At 51.6% G+C, this 25,285-nt stretch overlaps 1 protein-coding gene across 3 annotated transcripts in view; it reads left to right on the forward strand.

Annotated features, from left to right (window-relative positions):
- Positions 1-25,285, forward strand: part of Cmip (c-Maf inducing protein) — a 227,499-nt gene that overhangs the window by 176,052 nt on the left and 26,162 nt on the right. For all 3 annotated transcript variants that reach the window (XM_008830636.2, XM_008830637.3, XM_008830639.3), the window contains 5 exons: positions 3,940-3,981; positions 8,462-8,524; positions 13,067-13,147; positions 17,863-17,966; positions 19,587-19,691. In XM_008830636.2, the coding sequence (XP_008828858.1) occupies positions 3,940-3,981; positions 8,462-8,524; positions 13,067-13,147; positions 17,863-17,966; positions 19,587-19,691 (395 nt within the window). The remainder of the gene's footprint in view (positions 1-3,939; positions 3,982-8,461; positions 8,525-13,066; positions 13,148-17,862; positions 17,967-19,586; positions 19,692-25,285) is intronic.

The raw sequence follows: 25,285 nt of genomic DNA on the forward strand, positions 1-25,285 counted from the left end.
CTCTGCATGTTCCCTACCACCCTCTGCTGGCCACTAACCGTTGGCCCAGGTGAGGGTCCTTTGCCCCTAGGAGCTAGATGAGGCAGAAAGTGACAGGCTGACACATTGGGGTGATGTTGACAGGTGGGAGATGGCCTCCTTTTGTAGAATGCTCCGGTGCTGGTGTGAATCACAGTCAGGGGCCCCATTCCCAATTCCCTCATATTCAGTTCAGGATTCCCTTGAGGGAAAGCACTCACCTTTCAGAAGCCAGGCAAATCGATGTCAGGGCCATGCACACAGTGTCTCTTTGTCCTCTCACATCCTGCCCAACAAGGGACCTTGTTGTCCTCACTCATGAGCAGATGGGCATGGAGACACCTTTGGAAAGTCCACATCGGCCTAGAAATTTTATTCGAGGGCCATCTGGCTCTTTCAATTGGAGACCACGTTGCCCAGCCCTTCAACGCACCCTAGCAGGCCGGGTTGTTGTCAGGTGACAGCCAGGACACAGAAACTCTCCACTGCCTGCCTGTGGTGGTCTCTTATCCCCATTTCAACTCTGTTCCCAGGACCCTGCACCCATTGATGTTTACACTGATTCTGGGGCTTTAAAGCAAGAATCTCAAAGTCAGCTAGGACAGAGAGATGAAGGACATTTGTAGAAGGAAGGTTCAGGGTGTTCCATTATGGGGTTCCTTTTACACCAGGCATACAGATAGATGGATTTACCTCATTTAACAAGAATAGGCCTCAGTGAGAAAGAGCTCAGACTGTCACCCAGTGACTTAGCACCCTTTCCCATAAAGCTCAGAAAGTCTCTTGAGTGGCACTCAGTGTGAGTTTATAGTCTGGGATGGTCATTATGTGACAGATTCTCAGACCTGCCTCCTTCTCCCAAGGGTCCCGCAAGGCAAGTGTTAAAATGTACAGAGGCGCTAACAGCTCTCCAGCCCTACATTAGCTAATTTTCTTGTTGTTCTGACAAAACTTAAGCAACTTAAGGAAGGAAGGGTTTATTCTGGTTTAGAATTTAAGGGTGTGGTCCATCATGGCAGGGAAGGCGTAGCAGCAGGATTGTGAGGCAGGTGGTTATGATGTATCCACAGTCAGGAAGCAGAGAAAGACGGATGCTGGTGCTCATGGGATAGCGCTGCCAACATTTAAGATGGGTCTTCCTGCCCTAGTTAACCTGACCTAGAAAGTCCTTGACAGATGTGTCCAGAGGTTTGTTTCCTTGGTGATTCTAAGTCCCATCAAGTTGACAGTGAAGATCACATCACAAACAGTCGCTTACCAGGGACCCTGAGCTACGTGGCTGACCTGAGTCCACCCCCAGGTCCAGCCAGTAAGCTAGACTCACACTGAGGGAGACAGCATCACATAGGAGCTGGGTGAGGTGGGTCATCCCTCTAATTGTAGTACTTAGGAGGAGGTAGAGGCTGGAGGACCTGGAGTTTAAGGTCATCCTTGGCTACATAGGGAGTTCCAGGACAGCCTGAGCTATCTCAGAAACCAAAGAAGCCACATCATGTAGGAGGTCCTGTAGGAGAGTGCTTAGAGCAGGTGCTGTGGAGTCAGGGGGACCTGGTCCTGTCCAGGGGTGACCACTTAGCTACCCAGATGGCCCCTCCAATGAGGCATCTTTGGGGCCAGTACCCTCCACCTGAGAGGGAAATGAACCTTCTGGGAAGAAGTCTCTCTGTCCAGCCCCAGGCTGCCTTCGACTGGGGCTTCTCAGAGGTGTGTGGGTGTCCATACAACCCGGCATAGGAAACTTGCCCTGGATTGAATACTGTAGCTCAGTGTAGAAACAAAGGCTTTGGTGTCAGCCACCCAGCAGTTCAGGTGTCCACTCAACTACCATTCCTTTACAGATCAGGCCAGTGGCAGTACCCTAGGAGCCCCAGGTGGACCATCCATTAGCAAGCAGTGGGAAAACCTATCCTCATAAAGCGAAATCAAGGGCTGAAGGGATGGCTCAGTGGGTAAAGGCACTTGCTGCTAAGCCCAACAACCTGAGTGCAATCCCTAGAACCTCTATGGTGGAAGGAAAGAACTGACTCTCTCTCTCCCTCTTTTTCAGGTACACACACACACACACACACACACACACACACACACACAATAAATGTAAAAGAAAAAATAAGAAAAAAATAAAGCAGAATCAGAGGGGCCAAGTGGAGCAGGGCATGAAACCCGGGACCCAGGAAGTTCCCTGGCACTGTGAGGGAAGGCCGGAGCCGGCTTTCACCCCTCCCTGCCTGAAAGCGAGTGATGCTTAGTAGTCTACCACAGACAGGCACCTGCAGAAGGAAAAAAGACGTTACAACCGGAGAAACACCCCTCTGCCAGTCCTGGGCCATAAGGATGGTGGGCAGCTCCTAGCTAGGTCTGGCAGACACATGATGCTTAGACACTGGCCTTCTGCCTCTTGTTCCCCAGATTGCATAGCAAAAGCAAATGCTAAGCTTATTAACTCTCTTCTTTTGCCTCAGCTGGTGCAGGCGTGTTAGATGCCCCTACCTAGGTCTGCTGTGGTTGTGGGAGCTGCGGGTGGTGCATCTTGCCAACTCTATTAGAATTGGGCATCACTGTGAGCACCAAATGTGGCCTTTAGGAAATGCAGGTGACACCGGTGGCAACCCGTGTCCACCGAAAGAGATACAACATACCTCAAGATGTGTGCAAAAGAGACCAGTGGATGCTTTGGATTTTCCCACAATTCCCTGTTTATTGACCATTCATCCCTTTATACATGCTGACTGAATAACATATTCCAGGTCAGGGAGAGGGAAAAAGAAAACACCTGAAATCCCCCCATCCAAGTTTATTAACCTAGTTTTGTTTTCTTAAGTCAGTTGCTCAATTTTTTTTTAAATTTTTAAAATACTTTCTTTGTTTTATGTGAATGAGTGTTTTGCTTGCATGTATGTAAGTGTACTGCATGCATGCAATGCCTAGGGAGGCCAGAAGAGGGTGTCAAATCTCCTGAAACTGTAGTTATGGATGGTTGTCAGCCACCATGTAGGTGCTGGGGATTAAACGCAGGTCCTCTGGAAGAACAGCAAGTGTTCTTAACCACTGAGCCATCTCTCCAGCCCCCAGCTGCTCAAATTCAAATTGAGCTGAAATACCTTGGGGCTGCTGGTGGAATACCAGTGTCCCTTGGGAACCTGCTTTGAGAACTGTTGATCTAAAAGAATGTTCAGCACTGAGTTAAGACTCATAAAAGGTCTTTTTCCTTATGTATATATTACAAACCCACTTTCTGGTTCTAAACAGTGTTGCTATGATAAAGGACTGAATCCTCAGACCATAGCCTCATGAGGTACAAGTACCAGGACCCCATATGCCAAAGTGGAAACTGAGTTTCAACAAGACATACGTGATCCCAGGCCTTAGAACTGTGAATTGTGGACAGGTAGCTCAATCCTCTCTTTGGCCCGCTGTTATAGTTTCCTTTTCGTTTCTGTGATAAAACACTCTGACCAAAAGCAAGTTACGGAGGAGAGGGTTTATTTCATCTTATAGGTCACAGTTCATCAGGGGGAGGCCAAGATAGGAACTTGAAGCAGAAATCATGGAGAAACACTGCTCACAGACCCATGCTTAGCTGCTTTGTCAGCCCAGGACCACCTGCCTAGGGAATGGTATTGCCCATGGTGGGCTACACCCTCCTATGTCAACTAACAAATCAAAATAACTCCCACAGGCCAATCTGATGTGGGAAATCCCACAACTGAGATCCCCTTCTCAGATGACTCTAGACTGTGTCAGGTTGGCGGTTAAAGCTAAACTTTGCTGCCCAGTCCTGGAGGTGGAGCCCATCTGTTGTGAAGAAAGGATGGCTGTGTGTAAGGTCAAGGGGACACTGAAAATGGTTCGCAACACTGTGGGTCTTTGGTATCAGCTGCCCGTTTTCTTGATCACGTCTCCTTTCTCCCTTCCGCCCTTTAGAACACAAACCTGACCACTCAAGAGCATGAGAACATCATTGTGGTAAGTTGCCTGTGACCCCACCACCACCACCAGTTGCCTGTGACACCCCCCCGCCACCACCAGTTGCCTGTGACCCCTCCCCTCTACCTCATGGAGTTCCACCCTAGTCCCTTAAGTCTGAGATTCTTCCTGGAAGATCAGCTTGTGCCAAAGCCTTGCGGTTCTGACTTTCCTGATCCATCTGCCTGCCTCCTGCATCTCAGATCCCAGCTGACTATGGGTAGTGGTGATGGTCAGTCACTGCCTCTTTAGAGAATCAGCCCAGGGAGGTGACTGTCACTTACAACTATCACCCTGTTAGTGGCAAGGTAAACCATCTCTTTCTTGCCCTGGAAAATGACTAATTAGCCCACAGATAGGGCCAGGATTAAATCTCTCTGATACATAAAGATGATATTTCTCAGAGTTTAATAATGTTGTAAGCACCTTTGATGTAAAATATTTTTCTGGGCAGTTTTAAGCTATGAAACACGACTCTGTACAGAAAACAAAGTGAGATTGTACAGATGACAGAGAGAGACACGCCCCCTGGAGTTCTTTTAATGTGGGAAGGGGGATATAATCCCTGCCAATAGAGATTTCTAGTCTGGAAAGTGGAGTGACAGACTCATCTGGGAGAGGAGCCAGAGTACTCCCTGGAGAAATGGTGGCGTCTGAGCTGGGCTTTGAAGCATTGATAGGAGTTTGCTAGGTGAGCAAAGGCATCCTGGGAAGCAGGAACAATATATTCCAGGGCACAGAGACGTAAAGGAACATGGTGTACTGTAGTAGCACAGTAAGCAGAAGGAACCGGGAAGCTGAGAGACAGAACTAGAATGGAAGTGAGAAGCTCTGTGTGCCTAGCGAGAGCATCCATTGAGCCTGGGAGGAGGGGCAGTGGCTGTAGCGTGATGACTGTCCCTGTGTCCCTTGGGCTCCTCCAGCTGAGCCACAGCCGGGCAAGCCCAGCCCTCTGTCAACAGCAGGAGGTTCTCCGCTGACCTTTCGTAGGTCAGTAGGGGCAGTATGCTTCCTCTCCTGGTCAACTGCCTGGCATATAGGGCACATTTCATAAAGCTCTTGCACCTGCCACGGCTACGTTTGACTGCTCTTGGCAGAACAGGGAAAGCCACCCTGGATGTTGCCACTCATCTTCTAGCACCTTCTTCAGGTGCCCTGCCAGCAAATGAGTCTGCCTAGCAAACCTTCACTGCCTGTGGGACTGTGAGGGTGCTGTGTCTCAGCAGAGTCTGGCCCTGCCCTTAAGGGCTTGCTGTGTGGCCCCAGAAGGTCAGTCACAATCCAAACATGCTGTAGTCAAAGGCAAGGGTGGTTCTGGGTGGTGGAGAGCACAGCACCTACTTTCCTCTGTCCACAAGGATGCTGGGAGGAGGCCTCTTTACAGGACCAGGCTGTCTTGAAGGGTGATTGAGTGTGTCACCACAGGAAAAGGCAGTTAGAGCAAGGACCAGTGCGTGCAAAGGCAGCAGTGAGACCAGTTGGTGCAACACCTGAGTGTAACCACTACAGAGGAGGTGTCGCCCACCATCCCCAGGTCCCACTGAGCACCGCCCCCTGGAGGGAAGACAATGTCTCAGCATCCACAGGGGCCTGGGAGAAAAGTTTGTTTTGGGCAGCCTGACTGAGGCCTGCCCTCACCCCCCACTCTGGAGGCAGAGGCAAGCAGATCTCTGTGAGTTCAAGGCCAGCCTGGACTCCCGCTCCAGCCTCCCATCCCTAAAATATTCATCCAGTGCTTTGTTTATAGGCTGCCTCAGGGTCTGTGAGCCAACATCCCTAACATGCCAAGTAGAGACTCCACAAGAACAGAAGCTTGTTTGTTAATTATATCAATACATTTAAACAGAGTCATCACTCTGTAACCAGCACTGCCTTGGCAAACTCCCTGACCCTCTGTCTCTTCATCTGTACAAGTGGACCTAAGGCTCAAATGAGGGAATGGTTTGGGTGTGGCACATATTTGGTGCTAAACCAGCTCTCCACCCCACACTGTAGCTCACGTCTATTAGGAAGGAGGTCCGGTGTGCTGGACTGGAGGGACCCAACCCAAAGGAACCGCACCCTGCCCTGAGCTGGTCCCAGAACGTAAAGTGGGCCATGTCTCACGGGCCTGGAGGGAACCTCCCATCCTGTTGCTGCCACTGTGACCAGAAGCCTTCCTGTGTTTATCGAGCAGGCCAGGCCGCTCCGTATGGCCCTGCAGTGGAGAGTGAGGCGTGGTCCCCTTCCAGGAGTCAGATAACCCCCAAAGCAGCAGTGGCCAGGGCCGCTCAGAAGGTCACGGGGAGGCAGGCTGCTGGTTTCCAGTTTCATAGCTGTCCCTCACTGCCCAGTTTCTCCTTTGTCCCAGACTCTCTTCCCTTCCCTGGTCATGCGGAAAGCAGAGCTGTGCGTGTCTAGCATGAGACAGTAACCCAGACGTGGGTCATCAGAGTAACTGGGTCCTGGTTCTATCACTTGCTAACTACACCCCCTGGACCCATGCCTTCACATCTGGCCTCAGGTTCCCCATTCCCAATGGGCTCACACACAAACCACACAGTGCCAGCCACACAGGTGTGCACAAGGCAGTTGCTGCATGTGGGGGCAGGGAGTGGGAAGGGGCGCTGGTCCCTGCTGTGAGCTGGCTGGGACTGTCTAGTAGGAGAAACAGAGCTGGAATGACAGAGGATATGTTTCTTTCAAAAATCATCAGTTTGGTGATAATCGAAATAGAAATTGTCACCTGTAGGTAGTGGTCATTGTATTAGACAGTATAGGACTAACAAAGGAGAAGGGGCCTGAGCCCAGCTCTGCCTATCCACCGGGGTGGCTGCGCCCACTGGGAAGCAGGCCTCTGTTGAGATGGGTTCATCTCAGAGGAGAGCTCATCAGAGTCCCTGCTCGCCAGTCTCTCTCCATCAAACCTCTCTCTCTTTCTCTCCCTGCCCCCCCCACTTCCTCCCCACCCCTCCCATTTGGCATTGCACCCAGGGCCTTCCACATGCTAGGAAATCACCCTACCACTGAGCTATAACTCAGCACTTTTTTGTTTGATTTGGTTTGGTTTGGTTTGGTTTGGTTTGAAACAGGGTCTCCCTATAGCCTCAGCTAACCTAGAATTCACTATGTAGACCAGTCTGGCCTCAAACTCAAAGAGGTCCACCTGCCTCTGCCTCCTGAGTGCTGGGATTAAAGGTGTGAGCCACCACGCCCAGCCCAGCACATTTTTGTTATTATTTTTGTTACTTTTATTATTTATTTATTTATTATTTATTTGGTCTTTTTGAGACTGGGTCTCCCTGTAGCCCCAGCTGTCCTGGAACTCACTATGTAGACCAGGCTGGCCTTGAACTCACAAAGATCCGCCTGCCTCTGCCTCCTGAGGGCTGAGATTAAAGGCGTGCGCCACCACGCCTGGCTTATTATTTTTATTTTATGTGTATGCGTGTATTGCCTTGCATGTAGGTAAGTGCACCCGTGTCATGCAATGCCCGCGAGGACAGAAGAGGCCGTCGGATTCCCTGGAACTGGAGTTACAGGCAGTTGTTAGCTGCCATGTGGGTGCTGGGATTCCAAACCGGGTCTTCTGCAAGAACAGCCAGAGATAAGGTCTTGCTGAGTTGCCCAGACTGACCTTGAACTCCCTCTGTAACCCAAGCCAGCTTCAACTTGCAACCCCCCTGCCTTGGCCTCCCAAGCACCCAGGCTGACTCCTGCACTCCCACAGTGGGTCATCTCTTTGTAGCCTCCTTATACTGTTCTCTCTGTGATAGCCCGAGCTAGCAGAATGTTCTCTGTGTGGTACAGCCAGCCTAAGGAGGCTGGTTGCTCAAGGAGTCGGGATGCCCTGTCCTTCCTAATTGTGAAATGGTGTGTGCATAGAGAGATTTTTGGTTGTCACACAGAAGGGGGCTGCTGCTGGCATCCAGCGGGGCAAGGCCACACATACTGTGTAGCCTGCTACAGCACACAGGACGGGCCCCTGCATAAAGGGCAATGGACGTGCAGGTTGAGCACCCTGGCTTTCTGATGGCTCTGCGTCTGGTGCTCGCAGAGACTCCCTGGGCCCTGCATTTTGAAAGGTGGGAGAGAGAGGCAGCTCTACGCTCCAGAGATCTTGTCACTAAGAAGTGACAAAACCAGGACGGTCAGCCAGGCCTCTGCCCGTAGAAGCTTCTGTACCAGGAGCCCAACCCTCGATGAGTGTCCTGCCTCTTAGAGGCTGTTGTCCTAAAGGGGACATGCTATCCAGCCCTGACGTCCCTAAAGTCAGAGGTGTCACTGTGGGTGTAGCTGAGAGCCTTTCCCCACACCCCTGGTCTACACATTGAAAAGGGGCCTTTTCTGCCCAGAAGATGGCAGAAGGTATTTTCCTTTCATTACAAGTCCTTCTCCTACAGGCCACACCCACCTGCCACACCCCCACTCCCACCTCACCCCACCCCCACCCCATCTCCAAGCAAGTCTGGCTGATTGATAGTTCTTTATTTTCTTTCAGGCAATTGCGCCTTTGCTGGAAAACAACCACCCACCACCAGATCTCTGTGAATTCTTCTGCAAGGTATGGAATCACCGAGGTAGGATGGGGATACAGGAGGCTCCTCTCTGTGGTGTGTGAACTGCCATGGGTCTCAGTACATTGGCTTGACCCACAGCCTGCCCAGCAGCCCAATCAGGGTCTCACATGCAGGCAGGAGGGCATGCAGACCCTGGCTGTTGAGGCTCTTGTCCTCTCTGCCAGGCAGGCCAGGGAAGAAGCAGGGTCTGGGAGAGCGTCTGGTTTATCTGTGGACTATTCCTGGTTGTCTTAGGAGGCAGCTTGCAGCCGGTTTCTGGGCTCCTGACGTCAGAACTGGGTTATTCTTAGCCAAGGCTTCTCGGAGCACGGCTGGCCCACGGTAGGGGCCTGGCTGTAGGGTTTTCCCTGGACAAGGGAAACTGGCAGCATGTACCAGGTCAGCTTGGAGGAGCCACGGAACAGGGCATCATGCCCGGGGACCTGGTGCCAACTTCACAGCAAGGGTTTGCATGGTGTATTACCAGCCATGCCAGGGCACAGGGCCTTCTCCAATCACAGATCAGCAGCCTGGGGGCTGGACTTGTTCCGTGTGTGTGTGTCTGTGTGTGTCTGTGTGTGTGTGTGTGTCTGTGTGTTTGTGTGTGTCTGTCTGTGTGTGTGTGTCTGTGTAGCGTGGTGGGGGGCGGGGGGACACAAAGAGAGACAGCAGAGAATTCGCCACAGTTGCTGAAGTTATACTTTCTGTTCTTTTGCATGGTATTTATCTTCAGCCTTGAGTGACTCTAGCAAAGTTTCCTCACTAAAGAAAGTATCTGGGGCTGGAGAGATGGCTCAGTGATTAGGAGCACTTACTGCCCTTGCAGAAGACCCACATGGCAGCTAACAATCATCCATAACTCCAGTTCCAGGGGGTCCAATGCGCTATTCTGACCTCTGTGGGCATTGCATGACAGTCTCTGTGTGTGTGTGTGTGTGTGTGTGTGTGTGTATATCTATCTTCACTCCCTCCTGGGCACCGTTGGCCAGCATGTGGAGCCCCTGCCCCCTTTTACAGCACCAGACTGCCCTTTTGGGGGTATGCAGGCTGTGTCTGTCATGAAGGGAGCTCACGAAGCAGTGGAATAGGCCTGTTAGGGGGAAGGGACCCTGGTTTTTCTGTCCCCTGGATGCCCAGCCACAGAGTACTGGACATGGAGCTTAGAAAGGGGGACAGGACTGTGTTGTTGTCTTTGGCACTGCTTTTCTCTCAGCAGACTTTCCCCCAGTGACGTGTCGGTGTCCAGGACCCATGACCCAGGACCCAGAACATAAGCCCCTTGCTTTGTGTGTGGATGCAGTGTGCCCTGTGGTCCAAGTGGACAGGCATCTGCCAGTGTGGCAGGCCCACACAGAACATGACCGTGCAGGGTCCTCGAGGGCCTGCTGAACTCAGCACTCAGTGTCAGCCCCTTGGCACATGGCGTTAAAGAGCCAGGGCTTCTGAGGGACCCGTCAGTGGCTCTCTCACAACCTGTTCAGTTTCCTCCTGGGTAACCCATGCCAACCTCTCAAGCTTACGTTTTTTCCCGTCTTGTAGTTTCCAGATATTTATTCTAGAAAATGGACCTTTGTTCAAAGTCTTTTTTTTTAACTTTTACTCATTGTGTGTGTGTGTGTGTGTGTGTGTGTGTGTGTGTGTGTGTGAAACTTTTACTCATTGTGTGTGTGTGTGTGTGTGTGTGTGTGCACATGTGTATGCAAATGTATGGAAGTCACAGGGCAACTTGTAGGAATTGGTTCTCTCCTTCCACAATGTGGGTTCTGTGTCAAACTCAAGTTGTCATCCTTGGTAGCAACCCACCCTTACCTGCTGAGCCATCTCCCGGCACCTCAAAGTAAGTCTTAACCTTATTCTGGTAGTGGTTTGGAAAGGAGCCTGGTCAGGGCCTTGGTCTGCAGGGTGTCTTTCCTCTGGTGGCCAAACCCAGGGAGGGGAACTTCATTGGTACAAAGCACTCTCCACCGGCCGCCAGGGCCTCTCTGAGCAACTCTGCAGTCCCTCTGAGCAGTCCTTTCTGCCGTATGTCTGAGAACAGTTTGCTATCCCAACTTCCCAGAAAAGCCCTGGTCTCTCTTACAGGTCCTTTGTCCTCCACCAGGAGTTACAGGCTTAGCTTCAATAATAAAAACACCAATGATGATGATGATGATGAAAGCAGCATGTTGACTAGAAATGAAGGGCTGAACTTTGTCTGTGGACTCCTGCAAGACAGTGGCATTGCCCACTGAAAAGTCAGAGGTTGTCCCACACCTGGGCTGTTCTCGGCCCCATCAGCCAGGGTTTCCAGATCTTATGTAGTAAATAAGAATCAAGGCGGATCAGACCCCTCGTGTATTCTTTGTCTGCAACTTAACTTCTTAGGTCAAAACAAAAAGCAACAAAAGATTCTATCCTCTCCTTTTTTAAAAAAAGAGTAAGGACTATGGTGCTCTTTGGGTTTACCCAATTCAGTTAAAAACCCACATCTACCCACAGGTGTTTATAGCGGTTTTGGTCACAGTGGCCAGAACAGAAGCAACCAAGATAATCTTAACAGGTGAATGGATAAACTAGCTGTAGTGTATCCATACGATGAAATCTATGTGTGTGCGCATACATACGCGTGTGGATACAGGTCTGTGTATGAGCGCACATGCACGTGTATGCACATTCAATTTCTGTTCCTCAGGAGTTGTTCGTCTTGGGTATTTATTTATTTATTTATTTATTTATTTATTTTTGAGATAGGGTCTCCCTGTAGCCCCAACTGGCCTGGAACTCACTGTGTAGACCAGGCTGGCTTTGACTCGCAGAGATCCGCCTGCTTCTGCCTCCTGAGTGCTAGCATTAAAGGTGTGCACCACCACATGAGCATTCATCTTGCTTTTTGGCACAGGGTCTCTCACTGGCCTGGGTCTTACCAAAATAGCCTAAGCTGGCTGACCCATGAGCCCCAGGGATCCACCTGTCTCTGCCTCTCAAGTCCTGGGATTACAAACATGTACCATCATAACTGGCTTTTTTCCCCTCAGATTTATTTATATTTTTATTTATGTATATGTGTGTCTGTGTAAGTATATGCCATGTGTGCTCAGGTGCCCATGGAGGGCATCAGATCCCCTAGAGCTGAAGTTACAGGCTGCTGTGAGCTGCCTGACATGGGTACTGGGAACTGAACCCTGGTCCTCAGAAAGAGCAAGAAATGCTGAACCATCCCTCCAGCCCCCATGCCTGGCTTCTTTACATGAGTTCTGGATATGGAACTCAAGTCTTCCCGCATGCACAGCAAGCACTTTACTGACTGAGGGTCTCCCCAGACTCCATCAATGGAATCTTATTCAGCATTGAGAAGAAACGAGCAGCCAGTGTACCAGCAGAAGCCTGTAATCCTAGCCCTGGGGAGGCTGAGATAGGAGGATCTTGAGTTCCAGCACAGCCTGGGCTACATAATGAGATCCTGTCTCAAGAAAGAAAGGAAGGTAGAGGAGGGGAAGAGCTGTAAAGCCCTGAAAGGCCTGCAGGGCCCAAATGGATGTTACAAAGTGAGGAAGCCACTTTGCCAAACTACACATGCTCCGTGATTCCAGCTATGACTTGAGCCTCTCTGGTCCCCAAATCTGAAATCCAAAGCACTCCAAAATCTCAAACTCTGAGCGACACCATGACACTGCAGGTGGGAAATGGTCACAGTTAAAATAGGCACATTAAAAACATTGAGTAAAATTACCTTCGAGCCGTGTGTAAAGGTATACTCCGTAGAAATGTTCCTTGTTTTCAACTTGGGTCCCCAAGATATCTCATGAGCCCCTGTACATGTATTTAAAAAGTAACAGCAAAGCCTCTAAAGACTTCTTGTCTCCAGCATTCCAGATAGGAGATATTAACCTGTGCACACAATCCTGAGAGGAACCAGGCTGTGGAGATGTGCAGAACTCAGTGGTCGTGAGAGCTGGGAGAGGGGCAGGGAGCTAGTCCAGCACAGAGTTCAAGGGCAGTGAAACTACTGTGTGCTACCACAGTGGTGATACACATCCTTCATCTTCAGTCTAGACCCCAGAACATGCACCCAGAGCCAACCCCGGTATAGACGGTAGAGTAAGGGCTGGATGCCAGGATAGACTTCTCAGCTGTGACAAGTATCAGTGGATAACAAGGAGGGCTGTGCACCCATCGGGACAGGCTGGTTCTGACGTGTTTCCACCTTGCAGTTCTGCTGTGAACCTAAAACTGCTCTAAAATACAAAGTATTTTTATTATATATTATTAGTGCGCGCACACACACATGTGCGCACAGATATGGACGTTAGAGGACAACTTTCAGGAGCCTGTTCTCTCCTTTCTCCACATGGAGATGGAACTCAGGTTGTCAGGCATCACAGCAAGAGCCTGTACCTGCTGAGCCACCTCACAGGTCCTAAAACATGGAAGTCTTTCTAGAGATAAGCGTCAATGTCAAAGGAAGCCACACACATGGCAGGCCAGGTATCATCCAGTGACCTCTGGAAGCTGTGGGCTGTGGGCGGGGCCTCCCCAGGCCTGTACTGACTGTGTCCCTCTCTCTCCAGCACTGCAGAGAACGGCCCCGATCCATGGTGGTCATCGAGGTGTTCACACCCGTGGTCCAGAGGATCCTTAAGCATAACATGGTAAGTGCCTGGCCAGCCTTGGGAGGGTTGCATGGCCCAGAAGTTCTGTTTCAGGAGCTAGGGGCTTTGTGTAACCTGTTCTCCCAGACTGTCCCCGCTCTGGGATGTAGGTGCTCTGCCCTCCAGGATGTGGCGTCAGACTTTTCACCTCTGAGGGGTGGGCTGGGTGCAGTGACTTCCTTCTCAAGGGCTCCATGCATGGTATGGAGGGGTCAGAGGAGCCTCATGATGGGGAAACCTGCCAGACAGGGCCTCAGTTGGGCTTTTGAAGGTCAACGCATCACAGTGGTGACTGGCCTTACCCTGGGCAGTCTCCTCTATAGTCCATCACCCCAGTTAGTCCTGAGTAAAAGTTCACAACCATCTCAACTGAGGGAGCAAAATATCTTTCAACTGTGCCTAGATCATTAAAACAAGGAAAGTCTGAGCAACCAGCCCAGAGATGCCTAAGGAGAGATGGTAATTAGATGTCCTAGATAGGACCCCCAAACAGAAAAGGGATGGGGTGGGGGCTGGAGATGTAGCTCAGCTGTTAGAGTGCTTGCCTGGCATGCTTGAGGCCCTGAATTTAGTCCCCATCATCATATAAACCAAGTATAGTGATGCACGCCTGTAATCCTAGTCTGGGGATGTGGAGGCATGTGGACCAGAAGTTCAAGGTTATCCTTGACTACATAACAAATTTAAGACCAGACCTTGTCTCAAGAGCAGTGGAGGGGACAGTGGATGGTTGACATATTAGGGGAAAATGATAGAATCTAAACAGAACAGAGACAATATAAGTTTTTGCAAATATAAAGGTTGAATTTGATTGTCCGCTTCCAGGACTCCACACCCACTATCTGTGTGGCACTTAATGTGGAAGTAGCAAATAGTTTCCCAGGGCTCTATGTGGGGAAACTGAGGCTTAATGAAAAGGCCTGCTGGCTGACCACAGCATGCACTAGGAATACCAAATGTATATTCCTGCAGAATTATTGGGCACCTTTTTGGAGCCAGACAGTATGATGTTACTAACACAATAACTACTCTGTGGTGTCCTGTGTGTAGAAGTTTGAGACCAGAAAGACTGGACAGGGTCTCCAGGGTCTGTTTCACTGTAAATATGCACAAAAGAAGCAGGTAGCAGGTATCTGAGGCCGGGATCCATTCCCACCTTTGAGAGTGACCCTGAGCCAGCCACCAGCTTGGACTTTTAAGGTCACTTAGGCACATGACATGCCCCGAGAAAGGTCAGCCTGCAGGACACATCCTATCTCCACAGCAGGCCCCTGGGGCATTTCTGTAACCTGACCCCTTCCCCAGTCGGGAGTACATGACAGTTGCAATGCTCCAGCTCCCATACTCAGGGCAGACATCATTAATCAACTGCAGCACACCTGCAAAGCCAGAGCGAGTTTCAGAGTCTCTTTCCCACACAGAGTTCCAGGCAGCCATGTTGGTGCTGTGATAGATTCTGCTTCTTGGGGGCATAAGCAGTTTGCGAATTCCTTGGTAGTCAATAAACTGCTTCATAAGGGTTTCGGGGACGGGGGGACCTCAAAAGGAAGAAGCCAGTGTTCTGATCACCTCCAGGGCTCAGCCTTGCAGTGTCACCTTTGAACTTAGTCTCATGGGCTTGCAACGGTGATCATGTGATAATTTTCTCAATATAAATATGAATAACTCTGGCGTAAACAGAATCGACAGCATCTGGTGGCCTGGCCTTAAAGGGATGTCCCATCATCTACTCTAAGCACCAGGATACTGAGTATCGGGGCCCCACTTGGCTCTTGGTGGTCTTTGCTGCCCACGTGTTGGCAGGGACCACAGGCGGGGGACAGGAAAGAGCCAGTGATACAAAGCAGTAGTCGCAGAGTTCCAGAGGTGCGGTGAGGCCATTGTAGAACCAGGCATTCACTATGTGACATTCCCTTGGCACTCGGTGAGTAGCCATAACCACACACCCCGTTCTGGAGCTGGGCAAATATATTACATGCCTGGGCTGGGTATGGTAGTATGCATCCATGATCCCAGCATTTGGGAGGTGTTGGCAGGAGGATCAAGAGTTCAGGATCATCCTCAACTACATCACAAGTTTGAACTACATGAGACCCTATTTTGTGTGTGTGTGTGTGTGTGTGTGTGTGTGAAGCCCCATTTGAGGATGAATGCTCAGAGCATCTCAGTGTGTCCTCACCAGGTCAAAATACTGGGCACAAGGCAAGACAGTCCTGTGGCATGTTCTCCCTCACCCAATATCACTGTGTCCGAGTATATATTTTCTGGTTTGCTTTTTGAGTCAGGGTCTCACTATGTAGCCCAGACTGGCCTGAAACTCTCAGAGATCTGCTTGCCTCTGCCTTCCGAATGTTGGGATTAAAGGCATGTTTCACCATGCCCAGCCTTGAACTGTATCTTTAAGTCCTGTGCCGGCTCCTTGATGAGTTCCAGTTGGGTAGGAGGAAAGATGAGGCTGTGGTCCTTAGTGGACCACTTGCTGACTTTGCAAGGGAGTATATTTAACTGTTCTGGAAGGCAACACCCCCCCTCACTGTCAAGGTGTGCAGATCCCTCTGTCTTGTTCATTCCTGGGACAATGGCTTTACTCTCCAGAAATTCAATAGCAAAGATAATACTGGTTAACCTTGACAGGACCCAGGGAAGCAATGCCCATGGAGTCACACAACCCTAGTGATGGAGGGCCTGGAGGTGGATCACCCCTTATTCCACAGGCCCAGAGACAGACTTCACAGCCTTAAGCCACACAGCTTTCCTGCCTTCCTTGCAGGAGTCTGCAGCTCTGTGGGCATCTCCTCGGATGGGCAGTTGAGATGTGGTGCCCCAAAGTCTCCCTTCCCATAAGACCCCATTCCTAACTCAGTGCTGTGTACTTGTATGTGTGCGTTCCTCTTAAGTTCCTCCATGGGTTCTGATGCCCTACTATGTAAATGAGCCACCCTAGTGAGTACACCATAACCACAACAACGCTGGGGCTTGGATCCAGGGTTTGGCGCATGCTAGGCTGGAACTCTGCCTGCCAGAGCTGCAGGCTGATTTTTCTTTCTTGTTTTCTTTAAATATTTTATTTGTTATTTTTATTTTATGCGTAGGAGTGTTTTCCCCAAATGTATGTTAAGTGCACCCGTGTCGTGCAATGCTCACGGAGGCCAGAAGACAGCATCAGATCCCTTGGAACTGGAGTTAGGGATGGTTGTTAACCACTATGTGGGTGCTGGGAACTGAACTTGGGTCCTCTGCAAGATCAACCAGTGCTCTTAACCGCTGAGTCATCTCTCCAGCCCCTGCAGGTTGATTTATTTTTCAATGGGCTCCACTGATGAGTTAGGTAACACCAGGCGTCCCCCCTTCCCATGAGATGTCTTGCTGGCCAGATGCATCATTTTTGCAGAGTTGGGGCTAGAGTATGATAGACCAGTGAGGGCTGGTACCAGCCCCCGGTACCCTGTCCTTACTGAGCACAGGAATAGGAGAGAGTGGTCAGCATGGCCTGATGGGCCTTTCCTGGCAGCACTGCCCTCCCCCTTAATTGCCCATTTCTCCAGACAAGACCAGGAGCTAGGAAGCCCCTTGGTTACTCTGGGTTCTTGGCTCCCACCTCCCAGCTGGGCTCACTGTGCCCACACCTGCTGACATAAGGCATTGATGCGGGCTCCCTTCACGTCACTCAGAGCAGGAGAAATCCCTTTGTCCTTGGTCAGGGCCTGTAATTAAGCTTCATGTGCAGTTGCAGGTGGATGCCTGTGGGCTCTAGATGCATCTGTCCTGCACATTGGGAGAGCTGCCTTTCCCCCACACAGCCCTTCCTCCCCGTGGCTGTGGTCCCCTCCATTCTTCCCACCTTCAGTGACGCAGTCACAGCACCCTCCCAGGCTGTGTTTTTACACACTGACTGCCTCCTGCACACCCACACCTAACACCCACATCTTCTAGCCCTCAATTCCCACAAGCACCCTCATGTGTGCACAGGTATCACTGTGTTGCCCAGGCTAGCCTCAAGACTTACGTTCTTCCTGTATCCCCCTCCCAACAAGGGGATTGTCGCTGTATGCCAGTGTGGCCAGCTCCTCTGGGCTGTGAAGGGTGGGCTTTTGGTCTTCAGACACTCTTTCAGGCTTGCTGGAGGCGAGGGGTGGCTGTGGTCTGCCAAACTCAAGGAATCCCGGAAGGTCTGTGCCTAGCCTTGCCCCCGCCCTGAAGCCAGCTTCCTGCCTGTCACTGATTTCATTCAAAAGGAAGCAGGTGTCTCCTCACACGGCCCCTGAAAGGAGACATAGAGTTACACTTGCCCCCAGCCACCTTGCTCTTCCCACACCGCCCCCAGGAGCCTGGCATCCCTCCCCACAGGTGACCCCACACTGGAATCCTTGATGGTGCTGAGTGTGTCTCAGTCACCAGCTCAGAGACTCAGGCCACTGCCTCAGAAGAGGTTAGAGTCCCAGGGTGTCCAGAGGCTGGGCAGGACATCTGTGCCTGTCAAGGTCCTACAGAGGACAGGCCAGGGCTTGATAACCCTGCCTGCCCAGCAGAGCTGTGGGGTGGGAACATGCTGTCTACACCTGGACCTCTCCTCAGTGCTAGAGTCATTAGAGGGGTGGGTGCAGTCATGGACATTCCAGGTGCCTTCTAGTGGCTGGTGGCTGCCCCTCCCTGGCTCCCAGCCACTGAGCTCTGCTGGCCACACCTCCCTAGCTCCAGCTCTGTTCCCTCCGCAGGACTTTGGGAAGTGCCCGCGGCTGAGGCTGTTCACCCAGGAGTACATCCTCGCCCTGAATGAGCTCAATGCAGGCATGGAGGTGGTGAAGAAGTTCATTCAAAGGTGTGTCCGTCCTGTACCCCATAGCCCAGGCCTCTGCCTGCTCCATGGTACCCAGGGAGGAACTGGGCTAGTGTTCAAAGACCCGGTGTCTCATTGTCTATGAAGCACTCCTTGGACTCTCCCAGCCATGTGTAGTCCGAGCCACCTGCTCGTTGTGTGACACTCAGCCAGTCACTGTGCCTCTCTGACTCTATTTCTGCCATATCCCTGGGAGACTAGTCTACAAATAAATATAATGATGCGTGAAGAAGCCCCTAACAAGGTTGGGGGGAATGCGGGAAGAGGTAATAGTCCTAAATGACATGCCTGTCTCCACAAGCCCCTTTACCTTGGGGCCGCAGGTGCTGGGTGTTCAAGGTGGGACAAGGACAGCCACTTTCTCCTCTTGGCCTGTGCTGTCTGGTTTTCTTTTTAAATTTTCTCCTTGTGCTTCAGTTCCCTCATCTAAGAAATGGGGTTGCCAGGGCCCACGCCATCCAGTGAGTCTGAGAATCCTGGTGAACTGAAGCTTATTAGCTTATTCTGTGTTTTAAGAAAAACTGACTGAGGGCTAGAGATGCAGCTCAGTAGGTAGACTGCTTGCCTAGCATGCATGAAGCCCTGGGTTCCATCCCTAGCACCATGTAAACATGTACAATGACACAGTCCTATGATTCCAACACTTGGCAAGTGGAGGCAGGAGGAACTGAAGTCCAAAATTATCCTTGGCTACGTATGGAGCTCAAATCTAACCTAGGCTACATGAGACTCTATCCCAAAAACGAAAAAGAACTAATTGAGCCAGTTGTGAGGCTGGAGCTTGTGGAGTGTGCCCACTGCACTCTCACAGTGCATTCCTATCCTCAGGCCAGTTGGCCAGGCAGAGCTGGTGATGTCATCATCCCCTTCAGCCCCTACCATGGTCTGCAGTGTCTGGGCAGGTCAGGCCTGTCTCAGTGACAGTAGCTTTAATGACAATTCCCAGAGAGGTGGCACACATCATCCCAAGCACACAGCCCCAGCCCATTTTACAGATGAAGAAACTGAGGCACGAAGAACCTCTTAATGAATGACAGCAGGTGGCACTTCCCAAGAACTCAATGACTATCTAGACACTGTTGTGGGTAGTTATTCCTCAGAACAGCTGGGTTCAAACAGGACAGGGCCACCATGAACAGTGTCCTTCTGTGGGTACAAACAGGACAGGGCCACCATGAACTGTGTCCTTCTGTGGGTACAAACAGGACAGGGCCACCATGAACTGTGTCCTTCTGTGGGTACAAACAGGACAGGGCCACCATGAACTGTGTCCTTCTGTGGGTACAAACAGGACAGGGCCACCATGAACTGTGTCCTTCTCTGTTGGTTTGATTCTCTTCACCACTGAGAAACATCTGTCTCCCTCACAGTACAGCTTAGAATGGAGGGGTAGATTCTAAGCAGCTGGCACCCCAGCTCTGCCATCCTCAGACAGGACCCCAAACCTGAGTCACCAGCCATGTGGCACAGACTCTCCACCCACCCTGAGCTGAGCTGGCAGAGCAGGCCGTCTCACACCTGAGCTGTACCCTAGCATCCCAGCTTTGCCTCAGGCCTACTCACCCTCCACGGACTCCTCACCCACCCTCTGTTCTCTTCCAGCATGCATGGCCCCACGGGGCACTGCCCGCACCCCCGGGTCCTACCCAACCTGGTGGCTGTGTGCCTGGCCGCCATCTACTCTTGCTATGAAGAGTTCATCAACAGGTTAGTGCAGCCCTGCTTCATGGGTCTGGGTGGGGGCACAGTGCTACCTTGTCCTTAGAACATGTTGCTAAAGAGGGTGGCGTGTCACCCCTGGCCAGTGGGTTGTGGAGTTGTTGTTACTGGTCTGACCCGGTGGTGTTTGCCAGATGCCCCAGCCCATCAGTGCGGGCCCAGTCCTGAAAGGTGACGCTGTGCCGCCAGCAGCTTTGGGGCTGAGAGGCACACAGACTCTAGTTATTGCTGTCCCGTGCTGAAGGCTACTAACTGTGGGGCAGGGTGACACACCGAGGGGCTGGGGGTGGGGGTGGGGGTGGGGGATGCTCAGACATGAAGATGCATGTGTCATGCCAGGTATGGTGGTACACACCTGCCCTCTCAACATCCTGGAAGCTGAGGCAGGAGGACTCAAGGCCAACCTTGGCCACATAGTAAAAGCCTGTGTCAAAGAAAAGAAAGAAAAGAAACAGATGCATGTGTAGAATGTGTACGTGTGTATAACCCATGCACTCTACATGTATATACCTATGCACCCATGGGGGAGAGGGGACTCAGGGCAGTGAGGTGTTTTTCTGGCCTTGCCATTGGCACTACAGGACATAGTGTGTGATCTGCACGTTTTTCTTTGAGTGCCTGCTGCAGGCAAGGACAACTTTCAGTGCTGGGAAGGGAGTTCCCTCTGAGGGTGTGTGCTCTTGGGAGTGGTGGGAGACACATAGACCTCAGGACCGGCCAAAGCCATGGTAAAGCCAAGCAGTGAGGGAGCCAGTGGGGTTGCTGTGTGTCACTGCCTGGGGGAGGCCCCAGGAGCAAAGCCAGAGCCTAGGATATGGGTGGCAGCCGGGAGCCACTGTGGGCAGCTGCTGTGTTCCGCCCACTGAGACCCCTGGACCAGGAGGCTGGGGAACAGGCACACTCAGTTATCCTCTCCCCCTACCCAAAGGTATAGCCAGGCCCCATCCTTGCTCCTTGAGGCCATTTGGGGATCCAAAGGGACACGTGCCATCAATCTGAGCAGCTTTCTGTCGTGAAGTCTGCTGTAGCTGCTCAGTTGTTTGGCTGGAGTGCTGCACGACCGCAAGGGCCCACACGGCCCAGGCACTGCCAGAGCTGTCTCAGCAGTGCACACCCAAAGAAGAGGCCCTGGTGCCTTCAGAGCCCCTGAAAACCTGGGCAAACAGGACTTGGAAAAGGGCTGTGATAAATAAGGAGCATCTCTGAGTAGCAGAACCGCAGAAGGGAAGATCAGTGCCCTCAGACCCTCTGTCCCAGACCTGACATTGAGAGGGGACCACACCCAACAGTGAACCATTGCCTTGTTTGGGAAAGGGTGGCTAGATCCCAGGGCTTAGCATGAGGGCCGCAGTTACTTCTCAGACACCTGCCCTCGGGCCCACACCGTGTTAGGCGAGGTAAAGAAGCAAAATGGGGAAAAAACAAACAAAAAGCAAGTCAGAAGGCAGCGTGCACCGGAAACGTCTGTAAGTGCACCGAGAGGATTGTCCTTGGCCTCACATACTGGCTCTGGGATGTGTTGTGTGCACTGTACCATCTGGTCAGTTGGAGCAGGGGACTGATAGAAGTATGACCCACAGGCCACACGCACAGACAGGCACTGAAAGGTACAGGTGAGGCTGGTGAGATGGCTCAGCACCACACCAACAACCTGAGCTTAATCCAATGGACACGCATGGTGGAAGGAGAGAACCAACTTCTGCAGGTTCTCCTCTGGCCTCCACATGCACACTGGCATCCCCCCAGTAAATACATACATACATGCATACATACATACATGCATACAAATAAAAGACGTACACAAAAACACAGATACACACAGACATGCTCAAAACCCACAGACACACACAGATATGTACAACACTCAGGTAGTTAGGTGTAGTGGTGCATATTTTTAATCCCAGCACTTTGGAGCAGAGGCAAATGGATCTCTGAGTCCCAGGCCAACCTTGCCTTACATAGTGAGTTCCATGCTAAACGGGGCTGTATAGTGAGACCCTGAGTCAGAAACAAAACAATAAAATGCACACATGTGCACTGCACTCGGGTATCAAACACAGAGAGAGAGATGAAGTTACCCAGACCTACAAACCCACACAAACACACAGGTGCAGAGATGCATTGCTGTGCACCTGAAATCTCCATCTCTCCCAACCTCCCTGGGCCATCTGCACTGGGGTCGGAGTTCATCGGAGACAGGAAGAGGCAGAAGGAAGGGGACCAGGTGTGTGTCAGCGTCACTGGGAAAGTGTCAGAGATAAGAATGTGAAGCCAGACACCGTGACCTAGCAAGGCCACTCCGAGTATCTTTGGATATGCTCATCCTAAGACATGAGCACATTCATAGTCAGCGTTATGGTAATAGCTCCAAGCCAGATACTTGCTCAAGTCCCAAGAGTGGCATAGAGAAGTAAGCAGGCAAATTCTGCCAACAGCCCAGGAGCACAGCACACACTGGGAGCGATGACAGCCAGTACGGCAGTGAGCCTGGTGGACAGCTCTTCAACATGGTGTGGAATGGAAAGAACCAGTCCTCAAAGAGAGGCTTTCACGTGAAACAAAACCAAATTGTAATGAACCAGAGTACAGCCATCTCTGGGATGGGGTTGGGGCAAGGAGGAGTCACTGCACTTTTGGAAATTGCTAGAACCCTCTTTTATGCCCAGGACAGTTTCCCTCCACAAGGATCTTAACAGTGTCTGTACTTTCGGGTTACCACCAAATGTCCGTAGCACAGATAGAGTGGGAGTCAGAGATATTGTTCCCCATTGTACCATGTGTGGGACAGCCCCGCCACACAGCCACGGGACAGGAACAGTCCCTTGGTGGTTAGCAGTCCAAGAGTCATGGGAAGATCCACCAAACTCCATACACGGTAGGTGCTCACTTGACCATCTCACACAGAGGCTGTGCCCAGGCGTTACAGAGCCACATCCTGCCTGTCCTGGGATGCACGTCTCTTCCCACCCCACAGTCGGTGGTGATCCCTCCTTGGCAGGTAGAAGTCAGGCGGGGATGTGCCGGTAATAACAGATGCTGCAGACTGGGCATCTTTGTCCTGAAGAAGTGGCTGGTGGACTTTTGCCAATGCAGGGTATATGCAGCTTAGAGGGACATCGTGAAAGGTACCCAGGCCCCGTAAATGCCATTCTGAATTAATTGGGGTGTTCTGGGTTGGTGGTTTGTTCAGACTCCCCAAGGCACAATTGGGAACTTTTGCTAGAGCAAGTTTAGAAGGGTCCTTTAGGGAGCCATTATTGAAGATAAGACCTCTGGACTGGAGGAGGCAGGAAGAGGGTCTGGGTGGAGGGCCAGCGTGTGCAAAGGCTGGGTGGTGACGGCACTGCCAGTGGCCACAAGCGTTTTTCCACCTGATCCTTGAACACCTGAGTTACTCTGCCTGCTGCGGTCACATTCTTGACTGGAGACCGAGAATTCCTCATGCTTAAAGTGCAGATGGTCCGACTACCCATGGAGGGGAGGGTACCTGCAGAGAAGGCGCTGAGGGACATTAGTCTGCCTGGGGCAGAGAGAGAGGCTGAAGGTGGGATGAGAGATGCTCCCAGGGAGTTGGGGGGGGTGGCTCCCAGGGTGGTGTGGATAGTAGACTGAGGGGCTGAGGGGGTGGCTCAGGGGGTAAAGTGCTTGTCTCACAGTTGTGAGGCCTGGAGTTCAAATTCCCTAGAGTCCACATAAAAGCTTGATGAGCTTGGTGACTACCTGTAATCCTAATAAACGGAGGCAGACAGATCCCCAGAGCAAGCTGGCTGACTAGGCTAGGCAGTTCAGCAGGCTCTGGGTTTAGATGAGAGACTCTGCCTCAGTAAATAAGGTGGAGGGCAAAGAAGACACGTGACCTCCACCTTCTGCCTCCACATGCTCACACATACATGCACCCAAACACATGTGAACACACCCACATCTGCACATACGTCCCCATACACATGGAAGCACACCACATACACACTGGAACACACACACACTAAAAAACAAAAGTATGTTCAGGTTCAGCATGTAGGGGCAGAGCCCAAGACTGCAGACTGACAGGCTTGGACCGATGCTAAGCCTGAGGACACTCTTAGGAACAGGCTGGACTGGGTTATCGATTCTGAGAATACGGGTGAGTCAATAGAGGGTTTAAGTAGAGAAGGGGTAGTGCAATGCCCCTCCCAGCATCCCTCGAGATGGGCTTCAGGGCCACAACTATGGAGGACCATCAGGATAGACCTCAGGAAGGGTGAGATGGGTCCTCCTCCTCCCTCACAGGCTGGCCTTGGCTGAGCACAGCTGAGCCCCTGGGATTCCATAGGCTTTCCAGGTCCCAGCTGATGCTATGACTTCCCCAAGCTTGGTTCTGCCAAGCTGTTTCCTTGCGGCCCATTGGCCAGTCCCACCTTGATAAAGCTACAGTATCCTCCGGCCTCCGCAGGGCTCCCGGTGAGCACACAATGTTCCCACACACGAAAGAACAGACAGCCTGACCCAGGTTAGCATGACTCTCCGGAAAATCACCGAGCGGAGCCAAGCAGCCTTGAAAATCCACTCCACGACCCCAGCAAAGGCAAACAGGGAGCTGGAGTGCTGAACACTGGGGGGAGCAAATGAGGTCTGAGCCCTTGGAGATCTACAAGCCCCGCCCCACAGACCACACACACTCCGCTTCCACCCACAGTGGTGTTCAGGTTTAGTGAGATTGCCCGCAGTGATGCCAAGCCTGCTTATGGAGCACCATCAGTGGGCTCTGCTCAGCCCTGACTCATGGCAGGTGCAAGATGGATTCAGACCCTCCCTAGGTAGCCTTCTCAGTTCTGCACACGGCCCTGGAGCTGCCACGTGGAACGCCAGTACAAGGCCCAGCCCTGCACACCAGAGCACGTGCTTGCTTCTCTTTAGAGACAGAGCACGCACGTGACAAGTTTGGGAAGGGCCTAGGCTAGCAGCTGTTTCTTTTTTTCTGTAAGCACTTTTATTTTTTTACATTTGTTTATTTTAGTGGGGGCATGTGGAAACCGGAGAACTGCAGAAGTGAGTTCTCTCCCACCACGTGGGTCCAGGGATTGATCTCTGGGTCGTCGGGCTTGGCTTGGCCAAGCGCCTGTCTCTGATTCAGCCATCTCTCCAACCCGATGAGCGGTTATTCCTAGTCACCCCGTGGTGCTGTGCTAGGTGTCATTTGGGGCGGGGAATTTCAACTTTGAGCACATGACGAGTCCTGAGAATTATTTGTGTAGGCCTCCTCCCGAGAACCGTTGAGTTCTTTGGGTTTGGAGGGTGTTGGAAGTTCCCTGGCAGGGAGAAGGGCCTAGTATCCACCGAGGTGGAAAACTGTAGTTTGGTGGCGCAGGCCTTTAATCCCAGCACTCAGGAGGCAGAGGCAGTTGGATCTCTGTGAGTTCAAGGCCAGCCTGGTCTACATAGTGAGTTCCAGGACAGCTGGGGCTATAGGGAGACCCTGTCTCAAAAACCAAAAAGAAAAATATCATTAAGAATGGGACCAGTGACAGGATGAGAAATGAAGAGAAAACACAAATCCCAGAGTTTTCACTTCCCCGACTGCAAATTGTCTTTTCTTTGGTTTTTAA

The sequence above is a fragment of the Nannospalax galili genome, unplaced genomic scaffold (genome assembly GCF_000622305.1).
Source record: "Nannospalax galili isolate Female #2095 unplaced genomic scaffold, S.galili_v1.0 scaffold2675, whole genome shotgun sequence".
In the NCBI taxonomy this organism is placed as follows: Eukaryota; Metazoa; Chordata; class Mammalia; order Rodentia; family Spalacidae; genus Nannospalax; species Nannospalax galili.